This window comes from Rhinatrema bivittatum, chromosome 15 (assembly GCF_901001135.1).
Source record: "Rhinatrema bivittatum chromosome 15, aRhiBiv1.1, whole genome shotgun sequence".
Lineage (NCBI taxonomy): Eukaryota > Metazoa > Chordata > Amphibia > Gymnophiona > Rhinatrematidae > Rhinatrema > Rhinatrema bivittatum.
Window position 1 is genome coordinate 49,937,047 of NC_042629.1, and position 24,250 is coordinate 49,961,296.

Genomic DNA, 24,250 nt, shown 5'->3' on the forward strand with positions numbered 1-24,250 from the left:
GAAATCCGCCTACATGATAGAAGTTACTGCCATGCTTACTTGTGCTGTTAATGAAAAGTAGCTAGCTTGTGGGACAGAAGTGTGACCAGTAGGGCTCTGGGCACCAAATGATGGAGATAAATAAGCTCCCAGGAGACCCACTTTAAGTAGAATTTGGGTTAGTGTTATGCCTCAAAATGCATGGTTTACAACAGTAAAGGAATGAGTATTTGATGCATAGCTAGTCTGTCAAAAATATGAGTTCAATATTTTTATCAAATTCAATAATTTCTCTGCCTTAATTTCTTAAAATTTGAATAAACTTGGTTCTCATGGAAAGAATCAGATTATTGGTACTGCAATCCAAAATCTTCTATTTTTCTGCAGAGCAGATCTAGCAAGAATGGTGGCAGGAAAAGCTTTTGCACACTTCTTGGCATATGCAGTTAGCTGGGCTGAGCTATGCTAAAGTGGCATCAGATGACATATTCATTATTGCTAGCCCACCTTAAGACAGTCACTGGGCAAACTATTCTGCCATCATGCCTCAGCCTAAGGAGCAAAATGGTAGTTCAGTTTGTGATGATGCAGTCGCTGCAATATTACAACTAGGATAACATTTAATGTCAGTAATGATGATGGTTTTAGTAAATAGACACTGGTTTGTTGGGAACTAGGCCTTTATTATGAATTGACTTTCAGATGATAATTACTGCTACCACTAACATTTATATAACTCTACAATCAGTGGCATCACAACAGGGCAGCAAGGGTTGGTGCTTGCCACCTCAGTCTCCCGACTCCTGGTTGACTTGATGGGCAGCAGTAGCAGGGCTTTGTGTTGCTTGCAGTCTAGGTCTCTTGTCAGCACGAATAGAGCAATCTCTGCCATGTGGGCTGCAGAGACTCTGAGCATATGCAGTACTGCCAGTCTCTGTGACCTTACCTCCTCCCTTTACTCATGCGTTTCTGCTTTGAAACAGGACAGGTGAATAGAGGGAGAAGGGTATCTACAGTACTATATATGCTCTGAGTCCCCACTGCTGGCACTATGGTGATTGACCTGTGCTGACCCCTGGAAAACAGGCAACACAGCTACTTCTGCCTATCTAGCCAAATGGGAGCCAGGAGGTTGGGGTGGCTATATGGGAGGAACTCAGAAAAGAGAGGACTGATATAAAATATAGTAACACAAATGACAGCAGAAAAGGACCAAAATGGTCCATCCAGTCTGTCCAGCAAACTTCTTATGGTAGTATGTGCCGCGCTGTGCAGGTTACTACATGTTTCTCCTAGGACAAGCAGGATGGTAGTCCTCACAGATGGGTGACATCATCAGATGGAGTCCAGCACGGAAATTTCTAGAACTTTGACTGGCACACTGAGCATGTCCAGCATTCCACTATCCGCGCGTCCTCGCAGGTCCCTCTTCAGTCTCTTTTCTTTTTTTTTTCCTGCAAAGTAGTTGCCTCGAGGTGGTGGAGCTACTGCTCTGTAGTGTTTTTTTCAAACTGTTTCCCGGTGTTCTCAACTTTTTCTGCTCCGAGTCCCTCTTCTCTGATCGGTGCCCGTCCAGTGGCATGGTAGGTGTTTGTTTTTTCCCGTCCTTGCAGTCAATTCCTGGCGTGTCGCTCCTCGGTGGCCGCTGACCATCAGCTGCTTGCCAGCTGTTGGTTTTTTTTTTTTTATGACATCCGGTTTTCAACAGTGCCGCCAGTGCCTGCGGACCAAGTCTATTACTGATCTGCATGAGGTCTGTATCCCCTGCCTGGGGGCCTCGCACGACGTCCATGGGTGCCATCTGTAAAAGGCCGTCGAGCCCGACTGGACAAGATGGAAAACCTTTTTGGGTCTGAAATAATCTGGTCCATCTACTCCAGCATGGGGGGCGTCAACAACTAGAGGCCGAGGGGAACTGTTAGATATGCTATCCCTTTCCACTCCCCCAGCCGGGTGCGTCTCTCTCTCGCGGAGTTGGAGATAGGGTGTCTCCGATGTCATTGCACTCCTGGACATTGGGGTCTTCACCTTCCTCAACCCCGGGGAAAGACCAGGCTGAGCATTGCGAAAGGCCCTACAAACATCATCACCGGTCGCTGTTGACGCACGGCTCCGGAACTGGGGTGGCATCGGCGGCTGCCGTGCTGCCACCAAAGTGACCCCATGGGGAAGAGGCATTATCCTCTATCAGACCCCGGAGCTCCAGGCATTCCCCACCATTGGCGGTGCTGGGCACAGAGTCTCCTCGGGGCTTCGCAGAGACTCTGGTAACGCCAGCTCCTCTTCTTCCATCCGTCTGTCCTAAATTCACCAGACTTTCAGGAGGAGTTGGATCACAGGGTTCAGCTGGCGGTGCTCCAAGCCCTGCGGGGTTTCGAACTGCCTCCAGCATTGGTCCCAATGCTGGAGCCTGCGCCGACTCTCTTGGTGCCCTTGCCAGAGCATCTGAACGTCCTTTTAGGCATCCTTCCGAAGCAGCTGTTGCCTGAAGGACCTTTTGGTTCCTTAGCGGCCTCCGATGCCCCCCTCTGGAGCAATACCCATCATTGGATCCTCAGAGGTGGAAGATTTACTGCGGCCGTCGGCACCTTCAGGGCCACTGGTTCTGCAGCCTGAATTTTCCGGTTTCATTCCTGGGCCGTCGGGGATCTCGGTGCCTTTAATGCCCTCGCGCAGTCTATGCCCTCGGGGCCATTGATGACCCAGTGCTCCAACTGAGAGGCCTGGGCAGGGACTACCCACACTGGCCCCCCAGGGGATCTTAGTGAGGAAGAGGGCCCCATATGACCCCTGGGAGGAGGCTACCTCTGAGTCCTCTTCAGAGGACTCAAGTGATCTTCCTTTGGAGCCTTCTCCGCCTGATGAGGGGCGTAGGTCTTCCCTGGAGGATCTTTCCTTTGCGAGCTTTGTCCAGGCCATGGCTGAAGCCATCCCGTTGCAGCTCCTCATGGAGGAGGATGCGCAATATAAGATATTGGAGGTTCTCCAGTTCATGGATGTCCCAAAGGATGTCGTGGCTGTCCCAGTCCATGATATTTTTAAGGAACTTCTCCTTCGGATCTGGGAATATCTTGTGTCCATTTCGCCAGTGAATCGAAAAGCAGATGCCATCTACCTGGCACAACAGTCGTTGGGCTTTGAGAGGCACCATCTCCCACTCAAATCTGTTGCAGTGGAGTATGCCCTTACAATGGGCGAGAGCACTTGGCTTTTTTTATCTCTTTTTGCTATGCGCAGGTGGGCCTTCAGCTTTTAGGCCGAGTAAAAGCTAACTCTGTGAGAGCCGTGGCGGTTCCTGTTGCTGAAATCTGCAAGGCCGCAAATTGGAGCTCCCTACACATATTCGCTGCCCTCTACTGCTTGGACAAGGATGGTTGACATGACGGTAGTTTCAGCCAGTCTATCCTTCGCAACATCTTCTGGGCTTAAACTCCCTACCTAAGGCTCATTGTTCGGGTTCAGGCTGTCTCCCTATGTTGCCAACAGCACTGCAGTTGTTTTTGTGCCCGTTTTCACTCTGTTTGATGTCTGGTCATGGTTGTTGCCGGGAGCAGCCTGTAGCTTGGTACTCACCCATCTGTGAGGACTACCATCCTGCTTGTCCTAGGAGAAAGCAGAGTTGCTTACCAGTAACAGGTGTTCTCCTAGGACAGCAGGGTTTCCTCAGGAAACCCACCTGCCACCCCGCAGAGTTGGGTTCTCATGCGTTTTGTTGTTTTTATTTTTTTGCTTGTGAATTCTGTGTTAAGAGAATGAAGAGGGACCCTGCGGGACACACAGATAGTGGCATGCTGGGCATGCTCAGTGTGCCAGTCAAAGTTCTAGAAACTTTAACAGGTTTTCCATGCCAATCTCCATCTGATGATGTCACCCATCTGTGAAGACTATAACATCCTACTGTCCTAGGAGAACACCCCTACTTTAATTCCACTGGTCAAAGGGTTGTCTCTAATCTTCTAGGCCAGGGGTTCTATAAACAAAGCAAAGAGTAGGGGAGATAGTGGGCAGCCTTGATGCATACCTCGACCCACAGGAAAAGATGCTGAATAACCCCCCATTCACTTTGATGCAGGCCCTAAGGGAATCATAAAGCTTAAGAAGCCAAGTGAGAAAGAAAGGGCCGAATTGCATTTTCTGAAGGACTTTAAATACGTAAGGCCAGTGAACTAGATTGAAGGCCTTTTCAGCATCCATGACCACTAGTAGAAATGGGAGCTGCTATTGTTTGGCCCACCATATAGAATCCAGAATTTTGCATACATTGTCTGAGGCCATTCAGCAGGGAATGAACTCTGCCTGGTCCGGATGTATAATCTGGGCAATAAAACTATTAAGCCTACTAGCTAATATTTTGGCAAGCAGTTTTAAATCTATATTAAGGAGGGAAATAGGGCGGTACGATCTGTACATCATGGGATCTCTGCCGGGTTTAGCTATGACCGTGATGCCTGCAAGGTTAGAATTTTGTAATAGGGAGCCTTCAGCTCGTAGTGTGCTTAACATTTTTGTCAAGGGGGGAAGTAGTTCTACTGCAAAACATTGATAGAAGCGGGCCATGAAGCCATCTAGACCTAGGAATTTACTAATCTTAAGCTGTTTAATTGCCAAGGCAATTTCCTGCTGGGATATTTCCTTATCTAAAAACAAAGATTGTGATTCGGTCAGGACCAGGAGAGTAATGCCTTCCAAAAACTGGTCTAATTTTTGGGTTGATGTTGGAAATTTCCTCTCATAGGTCGGAATAAAAGCATAGAAAGCGTTGTCTAATATCATTGTTTGCCGTTAGGATAGCCCCTTTCTCATCTTTAAGTTTAGTTATGTTGTTTTGTAGATATTTTGCTTTGTTAGCTAAGATTCTGCCTGCCTTATTTCCAGCTTCGAAGTATGCCTGTTTAACTTGTTTCATATGATGCATAATTTTTGCAGCCTCTAGCTCTACAAGTTTAGATCTATACACGTCTACTTGTTGGAGGCAGGTTTGCAAAGGGTATTTCTTATGGCGTTCAAGTAAGGCCAGTTGTTTCAATAAGACCGCTCTTTCTTGGGCAGCCAGTTTTTTTATATAAGCTTCTAGCAATCAGTTTGCCCCTCAGAGCTGCCTTCAAACAGTCCCAATTAACTACTGGAGAGATTTCATCTGAGACATTGACTTTCAAATATTCCAAGATATCTGCCCTGCAAACTTTGACATATGATTCATTGTCTAGCAAGCTATCGTTCAGCCTCCAGAAACGATGGCCCGTATCATAGTTAGTAAAAAATCAGCTCAAGCCAAAGTGGAGCGCGGTCAGACCATGTTATCGGCTCTATAGTTACCCCAGTGAGCTGACTTAGAAGCTATTTATCCAGGAACAGATAGTCTATCCTGGAATAGTTGTGGTGTGATTTGGTAAAGAAGGTATAATTCTTAGTTTTGGGATAGAGGAATCACCAAGAATCAGGTTGTACCGTGATAGGGCCCAGTTCAAGAGGTTCCTATCTCTTTTGGAGGCTGAATCAGCTCCCAATGAATTATCCATGAATGGGCTGAAGATAATGTTACAGTTCCCCGCTACAATTAGGTGGCCTTCAGAGTGAGCCATAATAAACTCCCTGAGAATAGAGGAAAAAGTACCTTATTGCGAGCTGGGAGCATAAAGACTTACCAACGTGTACTTTTCTCCGCCAATGGAAATCACTAACAAAAGCAACCTCCCATCCAGGTCTCTGTAACACAATATCTAATTAAAAGTAAAGTCCTTCTTAAAGAGAATCCCCACCCTGGTATATTTAGCCACCCTTGGACTTGCTGTTCAAAATTGGGTGGGGTAAAGGTCTGAATGCATAAGGTGCTCAAATCTTCCTTTCAGGTGTGTCTCCTGAACCAGTGCTATTGCAATATTAGATCTATGGAGGTCTGATAGAAACAGCTTTCTCTTTTGGGGAGAATTAAATCCTTTTACATTTAATGATATTTTAAAGGAGACCATGACCTTCTAAGGGAGTTTTGAGCTTAAAAAAATAAATATGAACTTCAATTATAGCAAAATATAACAGGGTCGCCAAACAGTCCCCTTGACCTCGCTCAAATAACAAGTGGTAGATCCCCTCCAAAATACTAAATATATGATTACCCGCCTTAGGATAGATAAGACATTTTGAAGTTCCCTCAAAATCCCCCCCCCCCCACCCCCTCGGAACCTTCTAAAAAAAAAAAATAGGGTTCCATGTCAAAGACACGGGAAGAAGTTTACATTGGAGATCTGTGAGCTTCCTCCCCACCAGGCTGCCCGCTGAAAGAGGATAAAGCCATTTAGTCCGGGCCGCAGCAATAGTTATAGAAGAACTTCTGAATGTAAAATTAGACAAAAACTAAAACTATGACTTCACAGGTGCGATCATATAGAGGAACATAAGAAATATAATAAAGCCATCAGGCCTGCGGTTCAGGTGTTTTCTGTGTCGAGCACGAAGCCTTTCGAGTTTCTGCGAAACCTTCTGCCCCCCTTCCCCACTCTTTGCCAGCGGGGTATCTCCTCCTTCTGTTGAATTGAGGGTGGTGACCTATGCGGGGTGTCCTGAACTGTGAAACTGGCATCTTTTAAAATCACTGAAGCCTCTTCTATAGACTTCACTCAATGTAAAACTCCTTTAATTGAAAACCAAATCCCGAATGGATGTAGCCAGCAATAGTGAATGTTCTCGTTGCGCAAGGCTGACATATATAGGCCGCATGTCCTGCCGTTTCTTGAGTGACTGGAGCGATATCTGCAAAAATTTGTATTTCGTGGCCATCAAACTGCAGCGCAGTGCGCTTCCTAGCCAGTGAGAAGATGCGCTCTTTAACAGCAAATTCGTGAAAGCATGTGATTATATCGCATGATCTGTTGGTCGGCTTAAGCCCTAAAGCCCGATGAGCTCTTTCAATCTTGATATGGTCCAAAGGTATGGTTGAAGTCGAGTCACCACTATTCTCCACATTTAGAATGTCTCTACATATCTGGGTTACAACCGCCACACAGTCAGAGTGCTCCGGCTTTTCAGGCACCCCGCAAAACCTCAAATTAACCCTATGGGTTCTATTTTCCAAGTCTTCCAACTTCAAGGCCAACTGGTTAATTTCTGTTAACACCTTTTTATTGTCTTTTTGAGGGTTTGTAGCTTCTCAGCTTGTGTTTCAGTTATTGTCTCATATTCAAATAGGCGTCGGCCCATCTCACTCACCTCTTCCTTGATTTAGTTTTTGGATACTTGCCAGGTTCTTATGGCCTGGATTGGCTACTGTTGGAAACAGGATGCTGGGCTTGATGGACCCTTGGTCTGATCCAGTATGGCATGTTCTTATGTAAGTTCCATGATCTCGTTTTGGTATGCTTTTATAATCACGTCACAGATCTCTGAACCAGGTTCGGAATTCAGGTTGTGTCGGGATTCCAATTCAGTGGAAAGCATTATGTCCTCCTGGACCCCATCAAGGTTGGCCCCTGGTTCCTCCGCCATCTTGTCTTGCTCGGCCAGATGGCCTTCGTCCGCATTTTTATATGAGAATTTGCAAAAATCAATAGATTTTCATTGGACCAACATCTGCTGAGATTCTGCTATCGTGTGAAGGAAATTGGAGCGGAGTTTGGCCCGGGATGCTTAAGATATCCGCAGGATCAGCCTGGTGAGGCATGGAGCTCCTGGTTAAGCGTCTGAGAGCCCCAATGACGTCATATCCTTCTGGAAGGTCATATTTTTTGTGGTGATCATGTCAGCACGCGGGGTCAATGAGCTGCACTCCTTAGTGACTTATCCACCTTATACTAAGTTTTATCATGACAGGGTGGCTTGCGTACGCACCCTAAGTTTCTGCCTAAGGTGGTGATGGATTTCCATCTTAACCAGTCAGTCATCCTGCCAGTATTCTTTCCCAGGCCCCGTTTGTACCAAGCAAATGAGCACTGCTCAGTTTGGACTGCAAGCGAGCTTTAGCCTTCTATCTGGAGGAGACAGAAGCCCATAAGACAGTCCACCCAATTTTATTTCTTTTGATAGGAATAGGTTGGGCATTGCCGTTGCCAAACAGACACTATCTAGTTGGCTAGCAGATTGCATCTTCTTCTGTTATGCACGGGCGGGACTTCATCTTGGGGGTCATGTCAAGGCTCATTCTGTTAGAGCCATGGCAGCGTCTGTGGCCCACTTGCGAGCATTTCCCATGCAGGAAATCTGCAAGGCTGTGACGTGGATTTCTTTCCACACGTTCACATCTCATTACTGTCTGGATAGGGATGGCTGACATGACAGTAGGTTCGGCCATTCTGTTGTTCAGAACCTATTTGAGGTGTATAACCCAACTCTTCCACCTAGTGACCGTTTGGGTTTAGGCTGTCTCACTCTCTATTACCAACAGCACCAGTATTGTTGTGCCCATTGGTACCTGCTTGGGTGTCTATTGGTCCCCTTTTGTGTTGGGGAGTAGCTTGTAGCTAGGGATTCACCCATGTGTGAGCACCATCATTCTGCTTGTCCTTGGAGAAAACAAAGTTACTTACCTGTAACAGGTGTTTTTCAAGAACAGAAGGATGTTAGTTCTAAGAAATCCGCCCGCCACCCTGCAGAGTTGGGTTTTTCCTATTTTTTTATTTTAATTATAATTCTGTGTTACAAGACTGGAGAGGGATCCCACGTGGATGTGTGGTATAGGGCATGCTCAATGTGCCTACTCAGTGTTCTAGAAATTTTGACATTTTTCTGTATTGGGGCTCCATCTGATGTCACCCATGTGTGAGGACTAACACAGAAACATGGGGGTAACCTGCACGGAGTTGCAGTTACTACCTTAAGAAATTTGCTGGGCAGACTGGATGGACTATTTGGTCTTTTTCTGCCGTCAGTACTATGTTACTAATTGTTATTTCTGGCACTGATTGCATCTGGCTCTTATCTTGTGTCTTAACCGTTCTAATTCAGACCAAGTCTCCTTGCCCTGTGAGTGTACCTCAAGGGTGTGTCCTTGGTCCTTTCCTCTTTTCAACTGGCCTGTGCTCGCTAATTTCTGCTCTTGGGTTGCTTATCACTTTTTTCTGAGAGAAGCTGAGCTCTTTTTCTTTTATATCTGTTGCTATTTCTCTCTTTCTCTTGCAGCCTGTGGCTGAGTTGATGCTCTCTCATTTTCCTTCTCTAAATGTTGCAAGAATGAACTTCTTTTGTATTACCCTGCTAAGCCTTCCATTGTCCATCCTCACACTGGTTTTCTTTCTATTAATACTAGTCTATTCTCATTTTTTTAAGAGAATACAAGAAAAACTGGGCATTCTGTTTGACTTATCTCTTCTTTCTTTGTAGCTTCACGTACCTAAAGTCTGTTCTAGTCTTATCCTGTTCCTATATAATTGCAAAATGTTCCTGTCTTCTTTCGATACTTATTTTTCTGTCATACCTGTTCTACTCATATCTAGGCTTGAGTATTTTAATGCTATTCTAGTAGTTTATTTTTTCACTCTTGGTGTTAACTCCTATGTCCTTCCCACTTCCTATGCATGCATTTAAATGCTAGCATAGCCTTGGTGCTCCCTATCTTTATTCTCGGATTAGTTAATACATCCCTGAGTCTCTGTTGCTGATTCTTGCTCACATCTCTTGTGCTCATCGGTTCTCTTATTCTTATGTTTTTTCCCCTATCTGTTTCCCCCACATCTTTGATATTCCCTCCTCCTTGATGTCCCCAAATTACCAAATTTTACTACATTTTAAATCAAAGTTGAACACTCACTTTTCCAACTAGATTTCTCCTAATCTCCTTACCTTCACAATTTACTGTAGTGCTGAGTCCCATCATAGTGTTACTGTATGGCGCCTGGAACTATAGAGCCATATAAATGCAGTGGAGCACACTTGTCTGAGAGTTTGGCTTTACAAATGCATTCATTTGGTTATTTATTTTGTGAAGGTGGGTCAGTGTTTGTTTGTTACTGTGAATGTTTGGTAGGCCTAATTAATAAACCCTATAAAACCCAGGGCCTTTAGAATGACAGAATTAGCAAGCCTAAGAAATACTGAAGGCAACTCATTTGACTGCTAAAATAAGCAAAAGTATTGGGTTTGCCCTTTTTTTTTTTTTTTCTCCCAGCTTTACATTTCATGTCTTGGAGATATTTGCAAAGTTTTTGCTTGCTCCTCCAACTTAGCCTCTTTCTCCATTATGAACTAATCCTGTGCAATGTGGTATTTATCTTTATCGGTGTCCCCAGCAGGCATGTTACCTATAAGTACAGCATGAATAACTGAAGCATGAACAAAAGTATCACAGAAAAATAACTGATGTGCAGCTGTAAGAAAAGGCATGAGTGCTTTTAGTCCAGTAATACTTGAAAGCTAAGAACATATTGTTGGGACCTTGAGGAACCAAAGCCAAGAAAGGACTCTAGATATTCTGACTGTTTTAAAAAGTCTGAATTTTACAACGAAGTACTACAGGGAGCAACAGGCTATAAAGTTTGTAGCCAAAGCAGTATATTAAAAGGAAAAGGCTGATGCTTTTATCTGCTTCTCTCAACAAGTTTTAAAAGAATATGTTTAAAATAGTTCTTTTTTTTTTATCCTTTAAATTTCAGTTCATCCAGTCATGAGAAAGTTTCTGCTGGCAGTAACGCTGATTGCTGTCTTTTTGCATTTCATCCTTCACTGCATTCTTCAAAAGACAAGTTTTAACTGGTGGGTTTAACTTCTGTTATACTCTTTACAAGTACTAATAGAAAAATGCTTATTTTAGGAAATAAAGGGTAGTATGCCGTATTCATTGCAAGATAACGCGTTTTACATAAGTGGAAAACTTATCTGGCTTTAAGGTGATGATGCTTCTGTTAATCGTTCTAGCTGGTTCAGATTATAGTGGTTCTCAACCCCAGTTTTCAGGATAGCCACAATCAATATGATAAGATCTATTTGCATACACTACATATTCATTGTGGCTATCCTGAAAACCTGAATGGCCAGGCAGGCTCCAGTGATCAGGTTGAAAACCGCAGGGGGAACTAAAGGCACAGTCCATTGTGTGCAAGGGGAGCTGCTTTTACTGGTGTGTGGGGGTAGAGGAGGTTCGTTAAGCATTGTACATGATGTCTTTTCTGTCTTTTACAAGAAATAGAGGCTGTTCGGCATGTGGTGTTCCTTGCTTTGAATTCAAATGACGGTGAAACCTCATCTCTCTACCCACCAGCTTACTACTACTATGTTTCTTCTATGATGAGAATACTGCAGTGATATTGTTAACACATTGCTCTTTTACTAATATACTAAACACTTGCTCCTACTAACATTCGACACAGTCAATCATAATATCCTACTAATGCGCCTTAAAGACATTGGCATCTCTGGCACCCCCCTCCGCTGGTTCCAGTCATATCTTAATGACAGGCATTATAGTGCAAAAATTGGTCACTGTGAATCTAAACCTGTTAGTCTTATGCAAGGAGTGCCTCAAGGCTCATCACTTTCCTCTACTCTCTTCAACATTTACCTCCGCCCAGTCTGTCAACTCCTCTCTAAGCTTGGGCTCCCGCACTTTATCCCCATCACTGACTCGCTACCTAATGCATTAAAAACTTGGGATTCAGTACTCACTGATATTAACACACTACTCTCCAACAATTTCCTGGCTTTTAACACCACTAAAACAGAGCTCCTCCTCATATCTCCCCACAACACCTCCATCCACTCCCCAGCACTCCATACACAACCCCTCCCCTCCTCCTCCTCCCAGCACGTACGCAGCCTCGGGGTTAACCTCGACAACCAATTCAATCTTAAAAAGTTCATTTCCTCCACCCTCAAAGAAGGATTTTTCAAACTGCACACTCTGAAAAGACTTAAACCCCTCTTGCACCTCCACGACTTTCGCACTGTGCTCCAAGCCACTATCCTAGCCAAGCTTGACTACTGCAATGCTATCCTCCTAGGTCTCCCTAAAAACTCTATCCAACCCCTGCAGATGCTACAAAACGCTGCCGCCCGCATACTCACCAATGCCCACCATCACGATCACATTACGCAAGTTCTCCAATTCCTCCACTGGCTACACATCTCCTCCAGGATAATATACAAATCCCTCACACTCATACACAAATCTATTCACAACCCAAACATGCAATGGTTCTCCGATCAATTCGTATTCTACAACCGCAATAGACCTACTAGAACGCAGCATCCAGCAAAACTACGTACCCCATCACCTAAACTAACAAAACTTGTCTCCACCAACGAACGCTCTCTCACCATTGCTGGTCCATCACTATGGAACAAAATGCCCCCAAGTCTACGCCAGGAACTATGCCCCAGGAAATTCAAACAAAACCTTAAGACCTGGCTCTTCAAACAGGCATACTCTTGAGCTCCTCTTTCCCCCTCCTCCTGGACCTCCTTCCCCCTCCCCCCTGGACCTCTCTTTCATTCTGGCACTCTTCCTCCCTCTCCAGATTTTAACCCCTGGCTCTACTCCCTCCAACCTGTTTACCCTTTTTTTCATTCTGTCAAATCCCCACCATGAACCTTTCGTTGATTTATACCTACCATTTTCAATCTACTGCTCTCAAGTTAGTTATTATTAACATGCAGCTTCTCCCCTTAGCCTCTAAATTAGTTTTTATTAATCTGCAGTTTCTGTTAATTAATGTGTAGTTCCTGTTAATTTATGAATCTCCTATGTAATGTTCAAGAGTTCTGTGTAAAGCCAGTTGCTGCATTTAAGTTGTGCTGTAAACCGAGGTGATGCTCCAAACGTTCCCCGGTATATAAAAATCATGAAATAAATAAATAAATGTTTGTCTTTTAGATTTTCAATTAATTTTCTTTTGGCATTATAAGCATTACCAATTACATGTAATCATTCTAATACATATGTAAAAGCTAATTGTGATGCTTGTATGTTTGTACTGATGCCTTGTACCCACTAACAGGCCAATACAGTACAGTGCGCTCTGGTGGAGCGCACTGTTAACCCGCGGTTGGTGCGCGTTTTCGACGCGTTAGCTTTACCCCTTATTCAGTAAGGGGTAATAGCGCGTCGAAAACGCGCGTCCAACCCCCCCGAAACTAATAGCGCCCGCAACATGCAAATGCATGTTGCGGGCGCTATTAGTTATTCCCGCGCGATTCAGTAAGTAAAATGTACAGCCAAGCCGCACATTTTACTTTCAGGAATTAATGCCTACCCAAAGGTAGGCGCTAATTTCTCTCGGCACCGGGTGTACAGAAAAGCAAAAACTGCTTTTCTGTACACCCTCTGACTTAATATCATGGCGATATTAAGTCAGAGGTCTCAAAAGTAAAAAAAATAAAAAAATTTAAAATCAGCTCACGGGTTGAAAACCGGACGCTCAATTTTGCCGGCGTCCGGTTTCCAAACCCGTGGCTGTCAGCGGGTCCGAGAACCGACGCCGGCAAAATTGAGCGGCGGCTGTCAAACCCGCTGACAGCCGCCGCTCCTGTCAAAAAGGAGGCACTAGGGACGCCTCCTTTTACCGCGGGCCCTAATTAGCATATTTTTATTTACTGTATCGCGCGCACAGGACAGTGGGCGCTCGCCCGCTTTCCCGCGTTTCTTTCTATATCGGCCCGTAAGAAAGGAGGAGGTCGAACAGACAGAGTGCCGGGGTCCAGGAGGGAGGGAAGGGGCTGGGGTTGGACTTGGCTTGGCTTGTGGGAAAGGGCAGGAGTGAAGAAGGGGAAGAAGGCTGGAATAAGGGAGGAGAGGAGGAAGAAGGCTGGAATAAGGGAGGAGAGGAGGAAGAAGGCTGGAATAAGGGAGGAGAGGAGGAAGAAGGCTGGAATAAGGGAGGAGAGGAGGAAGAAGGCTGGAATAAGGGAGGAGAGGAGGAAGAAAGCTGAGGTCAGGAAGGAGACCAGGAGAAACGTGTGTGTGAGTTTCTCCCCCTGCCCCCTCCGCTCTGCTCCACTGCGAGCCCTGGGGACTAGGATTCATCCCAGTGGTAGTGACTGGTGAAGGGGGCAAGGATTAACCCCCATTCCAACCCTCAAACTTTAGCCTTGGATGCTTTGGCTCTCAAGGGAATGCTGAGACAGTGAGTGTAAGCATGCACTTGCTTTTTTTGCACATCAGTTTGGATGAGCCTTTTTACTAGTATACAAATAAAGATGTTCTTATAAAACCAGAATTTTTTTTTAATGTTCCCTGATGTTTCATTTTTAAATAGAGATGTAGGTGTTTGCATCAGTAGAATTTGTCATTACCTGTGGTGGTGTTGAGCCCAGGAGAATTAAACCTGTGTAGAGTTGTTTACTCCCTTCCAAGTGATCTCCTGTAATTAGCTATTTCATGTATAGTTGGGGGATTTTCTCCCCTAAGTGAGAGAATGACCTGAGGACATCTGTAAAACATAAAAATTGCACGAAATGTTGCTTCAAAACAAGACAAACATGATTTACGTTAAGAAACAGGCTGTGCTGTAACATAAGTACATAGACAAGTTCATTCAGTGTCATTTAGAATTGTAGATAGAGTTCAGGCCAGGACACAGTTGTACTCTGCATGCTTAAATCACACACAAGTGAGTATAAGTGTCTGTCACTGTGCACTTGCCAGGGCAATCTGTTTTAGACACAAATGGATTGTAAGCTGTCTTAGCTTGAAGCTGGCTTTTTTTCTTGCTTCTGGGAACATCCCTTTTATTCATCTTCCAGCAGAGTGGTAATAGCAGTGTCAAAAGGGTAGGAACAGAGGGGCCATGTCATAAGCTGGTGCAAAATGTATGCTCTCAGCAATAATAGAGATCTTTTTAGTGTGAGCTTGGTTATTCTGGGTCAAAAAACTTTCCCTGTCCTTTTTGGGGGGATACTTCCTCTTGGTTGGATAATAAGCAGCCTTGAATTTTGACCAGGTACTTCCATTTAAACTGGATGGCCTCTAGTTTTTGGGATGAGCTGTGCAAACTGTTCAAGTGCTTTTGAATAAAATTTTTGACTTGTTGGATTCTCATTTTTAGTATAATGAAATAAAAAGATGATCTTTCACAGACAGAGAAAGAGTGGCAGACTGAAGGAGTCAAAGAAAAAAGGGAATAGATTTAGTGAACATATTGAGAAAAAATGCTAGGAAGGGGGAGAGAATTGTGAAAATGGAAGCCTGCTTATACCTGTGCCAGTTGCAGAAGCAAGCAAAAGGAGGGGGTTTATTAAATGTTGATAAACTAGTGCCACTTTCAGCATTGGATTTCTGTCACTTGGCTTTTCTTGCATTACCAGTTAAGAAAAATTTTAGCATTATTTTGGCATTATTACTTAAGCTGTTCTTACGATCGTGTGGAACAAAACTTTGTCAACACAATGACATTTCAAAGTTCAGTTTTCAGATTTTTTTTTTTTTTTTTTTTGCATTTTGTGCATTAGGAATGCAGATGACGTTCATTTTTTTCTTCCATGTAATGTTGCTGGTGTTTTTTTCTACAGCAACGTTTGACAACTGTATGTGTTTGATCGATATTTGGTTGTAACAAAACAGTTTCTTTTTTTAATGTCTCAGACTGTTCTGTTATTGATTGATAAACAAAATCCCATACCTGAATTCCTGCGCAGGAGCTGAGCCTCTTTCAGCGGAAAGGAGGCTCTAGAACAGTAGTTCCCAAAACTGTCCTGGAGGACCTCTAGCCAGTCGGGTTTTCAGGATATCCACAATGAATATTCATGAGGAAGATTGGCATGCACTGCCTCTGTTGTATGCAGACTTATCTCCTGCATAGTTATTGTGGATATTCTGAAAACCCAACTGGCTGGGGGGTCCTCCAGGGCAGGTTTGGGAATCACTGCCCTAGAACAAGGGGACATGCAACAAGGTCGAAAAGATGTAGCCTCAAGAATATTCTTAGGAAATATTTCTTTACAGAGTGTGGTGGATGCATTGAGCAACCTCCCAGGGAAAGTGGTGGAGACAAAAACACGATCTGAATTCAAAAAAGCATGTGATAAATACAGGGGATCTCCAAGGAAGTGATGAGAACTATATTGCTAAATTTGGATGGAAGGGCAGACTGGATGGGCCATACAGTCTTTTTCTGCCATCATGTTTCAGTGTTTCTATTGTAATAGTCTTCTCATTGGATTAGCGAACAATTTTGATAGAGCCTTAACCATTAACACAGAATGTAGCTAATAGTATATTGACAGGCGTTTCCAGATTTGAACATATAACTCCATTACTAAGAGAACTTCACTGTCTCCCTCTTCATTTTAGAGTCAGATTCAAGCTGCTAATAATTATACACAAGTTATTACCCAATGAAGAAAGCTCATTAAAAACAAAAATAGAATATCATGTACCTGTTCAGAGGGAGCAAATTTATTATGTCTACTATGAGTTATATAGGTTAAAAATTATCCAGGCAAGATCATTTTCATAAATAGAGCCAACTTTATGGAACAAGCTACCTGATCAGCTGCGCAGTGAACTTGTTATAAAGTATTTTGAAAGCAGCTAAAAACTTTCCTTTTTAATGAGGCTTTTACCTAAAACTATTGAGAGATTTTTAATTGTTCTATTGTACTAAACTGTTTTATGTCAGTTGTTTTGTTTTATCTGATTGTATTTTATGAATGTATTTTTTATAATCCACCCAGACATATATGGAGGAGGCAGAATATAAAACTAAATGAATAAATGTTTAAGTAGTTTTATAGTTCTATGTGTTTGATCAGTCTCCAGGCTTTTTCTTTCTCCTCATCCCTCCCCATGTCCAACACTATTGCTGAATCAGAGAGGAAATTAAAGCAGAGAATGGACAACGTGGAAATTGTCCATAAAGCAGAGGAATTGCAGAAACATTATGTATAAGGGGCGGGCAAGGACCTAAAAAACCCCCCTCACTTTTTTCAGTGAAAACTTCTTTGGGTAACCTTGGTTGATGGTATTGTAGGTCATTATTATGAAAAGATCTGAGAATAGGTGCATTTGATAAAAGCCTTTTCAGTATCAGATATGTTTGCGAATATTATGTGGCTGTTGCCTTTAAAGCTATGCAAGCAAACCAGAAATTTAGTTAAATGAAAGTCTGCATTTGGTGGTAGCCTTTTTTTGTTTTTGACTCAGCATTTGGGCTTCCAGTAAAATTAGAAACTGCTTCTGTTGGGCTACAGCACCATGGGGCCGATACAGTACAGTGCGCTCAGCCGAGCGCATTGTATAACCTGCAGTTGGATGCAGGTTGTATAGGAGCTAATTAATCCCCTTATGCAGTAAAGGGATTAGCGCCTCTACAACGTGCGTCCAATGAGGAGTGAATCTAATAGCGCTCATCACATGCAAATGCATGTGATTGAGACTATTGGTCATTTACTCCCGATGCAAAAAAAAAATGTGCATCTAGGATGTACATTTAGCAATCGGAAATTAACACTTGCCTGGAGCAGGCGTTACTAGCTGAGCGCTCTTAAAACTAGTACAGAAAACCAAAGCTTATAAACTCGTCATCTGTTTTCCTAACCGGCAGACGGCCTAATGTAGATATTGCATGGCGCCCCCAAGGGGCCAAGGGGGGCGCCTGGGGGTGCAATAAGAAAGTGGGCGCTGACTGTTCAGAGCCCGCTTTCTGTGCATATTTATTGCATTGGCCCCCATGAGTCTTCAGGCGCAGCGACTGGAGATTGTTTCCCCTTTGTATCTCCTCTCACCTCAGTTATTTCTTCTTAGCTCTCTATTGGTGGGCAACACACAGCAAGTTTGGGCCCATATCTGGCCAGTAGATGTTGCCATTGCATGATGACTGCGATTCTTTCCTCCGCCCCCTCCCAAACCCAAACTTCAAGAGTTGTCAAGAGTATCTCTGTGACATCTTCAGCTGTGCTGGAAATTAGATCCAAGTTCTCTGCATGACCGTGCACAGAACTTGAGTCAGCTTCAGTGGTGGATAGGGTTTGGGTTTTTGTTTTTTTTGGGAGGTTTTTTTTGCAGGTTACCAAGGCAGGAAAAGGACAGATGACAAAAAAAAGAAATTTGCGTTTGATGATTTTCATTGACATTTTTTTTTCTTAGGGTGCCAACCGTTAACGTGGATAAGATCCAAATAATAGAAACTTGCTTCAATCAAAACTTCCGATTTCTTTTGAAGTAAGTATTGGGGCAAAATGTGATTTAGGGATGCATTGCACAAGGTACACGTCAGTCACTAATATCTGGAAATCTGGGTCTTGTCCCATTCATGTCCCTTCTGGATTGATTAGGATATTGATTTGCTTTACATTATGATTAGTACATAATTCTGCCTAAATGTTTTAGCACTTATTTTGGTGTTTTGTTGGTCCCCTTTTATGTTGGGGGAGGGGAGGGAGCCTGCAGCTAGGGATTCACCCATGCATGAGGACTGCCATCCTGCTTGACCTCGGAGAAGGCAGAGTTGCTTACCTTTAACAGGTTTCTCGGAGGACAGCAGGATGGCAGTCCTCATGAAACCCGCCTGCTCTGCTGAGTTGGGTTTCCACTACATGGGCTGCTTCTCCTTATTTTATCCTTGCTTTCTATGTTTTAAGTCTGGAGGGGACCCCATGTGGATACATGGTATAATGTATGCTGAGTATGCTCAATGAGTCTCAGTCAAAGTTCTAGAAACTTTGACATACGTTTTCTGTGCCGGGCTCCATCCGATGATGATGCCCATTTGTGAGGACTGACATCCTGCTGTCCTCGGAGAACACCTGTTATACTTAAGCAACTCTGCTTTCTTTTAGATTAAGATCCTCAGGTTAGCAATTGTAGATCATTGAGTATACGCAACAGTATATGATAGGTCATGTAATTACAAAGTAGCTCTAGTCTGGGTCAGTTTAATAAAGGTAGGCTTCAGAGCACAGGTTTGTCTTCAGGTTTTATAACTGTGCTTTAATAGACTAGCAGCATGTCTATCAAAAATAACCGGATTTCACGGTGTAGTACAGTTAATCCTCTCCTAGTGCTTCTCTGTCTCGCCTCTCTCACCATCTCATCCTCCCTCCCTGTCAATGCAATCCTTGCTCTCACTGGAAGGAGGAAGGATGCGCTTAATATTGCACTTGCCACCTGAGTCAGACTCATGGTTTGATCACATGAGGCCCTGCATGCATGTATGGCATTAACTTCAAATGGCAAATCTAACCCGGCTGGCAGGAAGTGAAGATGACTCTACCCCCCACACTTTGTCCTGGTACCATTCTGTTCCACCTTACCATCCCTCCTGATCCACCCTCTGATCTCTCCTCCTCCAGACCTCTCTCTTGACTAGCAGGAGTAGAGTAAGCATTTAAGGCTGTCTCTGCCACCTCCTGCTGCCTGGGTCACATTTGCGGCCATTCAGAACAATTACCATTATCACTAAGCGCACAGCTTCCAGAGGTTTGCATTGCCCAATAGGAAGCCCCCTACAACATGCATTTGTTTTCCATTTGATTCCTTGCTTGAGAGTATAAGACTCAAGTGAACAAGAATAAGTAATAAAACAATCGTACAATACAAACTGTTCAAATAACATACAATCCTAAAATCATTTGTCTAAAGAGGAAATCACCTCTCTCTCTCTCTCTCTCTCCCCCACCCCCACCATAGTGTTCTCATACCTCCTTACACGCTGATTGTATGGTCCTGGCCTGGTCTTCAGGCGGTGGAGCTTGCTGTGTGAATTTCACCTGTGCCACACGTGCAAAAACTTCACCTGTGCTGCGCTGCCTCTGCATGCTTCCAGGGATCATGTCCTTCTCCTTCTGGCATGATCCCTGGAGCCATTATTTGCTGCGATAGCATTGACAGCGGCAGTGTAGCCTAGATTCTGCGAGGCGAGGGAGGAAATCTACAGGAAGGGTTAATTCTGCGCAAGCTCTGCATTCCGCAGTAGCGCAGAATTCCTCCAGAACTAAGTAACTGTAAATCTTGTTTAATCAAACAGTTCTAGGTTCGGTCAGTCATTCAAGCTGCACTGATACTGAGTATGCACCCTTACAAGCACTTAACCAAAACACTTGTTCAAAGAACCAAGCCTCGACTTTCTTCCAAAACTTCAAATAATCTCCCTCTGCTTGGAGCTCCAGAGGAATTGAATTCCACAGTTTTAGGGCTTTAACTGCAGGACCTCATCATATATGTAGGTTTATAATGAAGCAAATGATCTGCAAGATATGCTGGGCTAGCTGAATTAAGGCTTTTATGAATCAAATTGGGAACTTTAAAGTGGATTCTGCTCTTAAGCAGGAGCCAGTGCAGGTTCCTTAAGGTGAGCACAATATAGTCCCTTCTGGTAACCCTTGCTTAATAGACTGGCAGCCATAGTTTGCAACTATTGAAGGAGACCCAAGGAGTGGACTATAAGCCTGTATATAAAATTACAGTAGCTCAGATGATTTAGTACAAAAGAGGGCAGTTGAAGACAGACAGACGAACACTGACTTTTATTATATAGGATTTCATGATTGACATGGAATAAAACTAGAGAAGAAGGAAATGCTAGATATCCCATACAGCTTATTTTGAATTAAGAGAAATAAGGAAAGGAACAATCATGAAGAGGGGAGAGTGAGTAAAAATGTGCTTTATATCAAAATGATATTGTTTAAAAATGGAATCCAGCCCTATATGTTTCAGGTTCTCAGGCCTTGTGAGCACACCCATTAGTGAAACCATACATCTGTTGCAGTCCTCCTCACTCATATGTTGTACATTGTTTATGTTCTTTGGGAAACACACTTTGGTAAAACAGTGCTTTTGTGTTGTTTTTTTCCTGCAGTATGTCTGATGTGGAGCCATTCTTGTGCTCTGACAATTTTCAGCAGCAGAATATTATACATGGCAATAATAAATTTGATTTGCCCTATGGAGTCCGGAAAGGAGGTTAGTATTCCTATCAGCTGTGAACTGTGCCAGGGTTATCTATCTAAATGGCTTTTGAATATGGACCTCCTAATTACTGACACTATAACTGCCACTTCCCTACAATCCCAGGAACACTGCCCTCTGCCTCACCAGTTCCCCAGCATTTCAAATCAAAATGGACTCCTATCAAACTCTTCTCAGCAAACAAATTTGAGGGGCTTTTGGTTGATTTGAAATATCCTATGTGGCCCTTCTCATGAAAAGTTTGGGGACTCCTGACCTAAATGATACCTGCATTGATTCTGGAACTGCTTGTGCTGAGGTAGGCTTTTCCTCCGATTGTGCTTTCAAGCAGCTTTCTCCGCGATCACCTGGGCTGCGGGTCAGTTTGCCGTGCTTGCAGCTCGGCACAGTCGCATCTCAACCGGTTTGGTTTGTGCGCCAGAGATTCTGAGGGCGGGGAGGGTTCCTCTGAGGGCCCGGCAGGCACAATAAAGCTTTGGAGGACCATTACTCCCGCATAGCTCCGAGGTTCGAGCCAGGGTGCTGATCCCTTCCCACTCAGTGTGGGAAGGGTGGCCATTTTGGATTTGCTTTTCGCCGTTCCCGCAAGGTTGCAGGGGGGAGGAGGATGTTCCCCCGCACGTGTCTCCAGCCCGTTTTGTTTCCGGGCGCGACCAGGAGGGCTCAGAGGAAGAGGGGCCCATACTGCCAGTCCCTAGCTCCTGTCACGCTGGGGCTGGGGCATCAAGAACATTTTCAGTGGATTTTGTGTTGCTGCTGCATGAAGCTTATCTTGCCAAGCAGCAGGCAGCTTGTGCAGGTGTGGATTCTCGGTTCCAGCCACTTAAGGGGTGTGCTGAAGGGCCAAGGCAGCATCGTTCTGTTAGAAAACGTGTTTCCCCTGTCCAGAGATTGTTGGATCCTCTTTGGGATCAGGCCCAGGTGGGGATGAGACAGAGGAATCTGTCTATGTCCTAGTTGGGACAGAGGGGCCTCCTAGCATGGATTTACTGGTAGATTCGGTGGCAAGACGTATGGGTCAAGGGGATGGTCTGGAGGGAATCCCAATCCCTGAGGGGGATGAGCTGAAGGTAGTCCAGCTTTTTAGGAAGGAAGAGCTAGATGCCTTACTTCCTCAGCTATTCAGGTGCTTGGGGTTAAAATTCCCCAGGAGGACCTGATTTGGAGGGTGTGGATCCGGTCCTAGATAGGATGCGGGATCCCCCAACGGCCTTCCCATATCACAAATTAATGAGGAAGCTGTGGAAGCAGAGTAGGAAACTCCCGATTCTGGCTTAAAGATGAGAAGGGCCATGGCGAAGCTTTATCCATTGCCGGAACAGACATTGGAGCTTTTTGCCCTTCCTAACGTTGATGCTGCGGTTTCGGCGGTTACCAAAAAGATGCCTATCTTGGTGGTAGGGTCCACGGCGTTGAAGGACATGCAGGATCGTAAATTGGAAGTACACCTCAAGCGGATTTTCAAGGTTTTGGCTCTGGGTTTGCGTGCTGCTTTTTGGACTATTTTTATGCAGCATGCTTGTCTGTAGTGGGTGCAGCAGATGTAAGAAAGCCTGCCAAAGTCAGGCAAGGAGGTGGGCAGGGTCCAGTGTTTTGAGGCAGCTGTGGCTTACGAAGTGGATGCTCTGATTGATTTGGTTCATACGTCGTCTCGGATTATGGTATCTGCGGTTTCCACCAGAAGATTGCTCCGGTGAGGGAGGTAATGGTGGTGGCGCTGCTTGGCAATAGTGGTCATAATATGATCAAATTTGAATTAATGGCTGGAAGGGGGACAGTAAGCAAATCCATGGCTCTAGCACTAAACTTTCAAAAGAGAAACTTTGATAAAATGAGAAAAATAGAAAAAAACTGAAAGGAGCAGCTGTAAAGGTAAAAAGTGTGCAAGAGGCATGGACATTATTAATAAAAAAAAAAAAAAAATCCTAGAAGCACAGTCCAGATGTATTCCATACATTAAGAAAGGTAGAAGGAAGGCAAAACGATTACCAGCATGGTTAAAAAGTGATGGACAAGAGGCTGTTTTAGCCAAAAGATCTTCATTCAAAAATTGGAAGAAGGATCAAACGGAAGAAAATAGGATAAAGCATAAGCATTGGCTAGTTACATGTAAGACATTGATGAGACAAGCTAAGAGAGAATTTGAAAAGAAATTGGCCGTAGAGGCAAAAATTCACAGTAAAAACATTTTAAAATATATCCCAAGCAGAAAGCCTGTGAGGGAGTCAGTTGGACCGTTAGATGATCGAGGGGTTAAAAGGGCACTTAGAGAAGATAAGGTCATTATGGAAAGATTAAACAAATTCTTTGCGTCTGTGTTTACTGAAGAGGATATTGGGGAGATACCCATTCCGGAGAAGGTTTTCATGGGTAATGATTCAGATGGACTGAACCAAATCACGATAAACCTAGAAGATGTGGTAGGCCTGATTGACAAACTGAAGAGTTCTAAATCACCTGGACTGGATGGTATACACCCCAGGGTTCTGTAGGAACTCAAAAATGAAATTTCAGATCTATTAGTAAAAATTTGTAACCTATCATTAAAATCATCCATTGAAGACTGGAGGGTGGCTAATGTAACCCCAATATTTAAAAAGGGCTCCAGGGGCGATCCGGGAAACTACAGGCTACTTAGCCTGACTTCAGTGCCAGGAAAAATAGTGGAAAGTGTTCTAAAGATCAAAATCACAGAACATATAGAAAGACATGGTTTAATGGAACAAAGTCTGCATAGCTTTACCCACAGCAAATTTTGCCTCACAAATCTACTTCACTTTTTTGAAGAGGATAATAAACATGAAGATAAAGGTGAACCGGTAGATGTAGTGTATTTGGATTTTCAGAAGGCATTGATAAAGTTCTTCATGAGAGGCTTCTAGGAAAAGTAAAAAGACATGGGATAGGAGGCGATGTCCTTTCGTGGATTACAAACTGGTTAAAAGACAGGAAACAGAGAGTAGGATTAAATGGACAATTTTCTCAGTGGAGGGGAGTGGGCAGTGGAGTGATCAGGGATCTGTACTGGGACCCATACATATTTCTAAATGATCTGGAAAGGAATACGAGTGAGGTAATCAAATTTGCAGATGATACAAAATTATTCAGAGTAGTTAAATCACAAGCAGATTGTGATAAATTGCAAGAAGACCTTGTGAGACTGGAAAATTGGGCATCCAGAAGGCAGATGAAATTTCATGTGGATAAGTGCAAGGTGATGCATATAGGGAAAAATAACCCATGCTATAGTTACACAATGTTATGTTCCATATTAGGAGCTACCACCCAGGAAAGAGATCTAGGCGTCATAGTGGATAATTCATTGGAATCGTCGGTGCAGTGTGCTGCAGCAGTCAAAAAAGCAAACAGAATGTAAGGAATTATTAAGAAGGGAATGGTAAATAAAACGGAAAATATCATAATGCCTCTGTATCGCTCCATGGTGAG

General features: G+C 43.9%; 1 protein-coding gene across 4 annotated transcripts in view; it reads left to right on the forward strand.

Annotated features, from left to right (window-relative positions):
- ST3GAL6 (ST3 beta-galactoside alpha-2,3-sialyltransferase 6) overlaps nucleotides 1–24,250 on the forward strand; it is a 127,225-nt gene that overhangs the window by 65,800 nt on the left and 37,175 nt on the right. For all 4 annotated transcript variants that reach the window (XM_029577794.1, XM_029577792.1, XM_029577791.1 and 1 more), the window contains 3 exons: nucleotides 10,557–10,656; nucleotides 17,981–18,055; nucleotides 20,694–20,797. In XM_029577794.1, coding sequence (XP_029433654.1) covers nucleotides 10,557–10,656; nucleotides 17,981–18,055; nucleotides 20,694–20,797 — 279 coding nt within the window. The remainder of the gene's footprint in view (nucleotides 1–10,556; nucleotides 10,657–17,980; nucleotides 18,056–20,693; nucleotides 20,798–24,250) is intronic.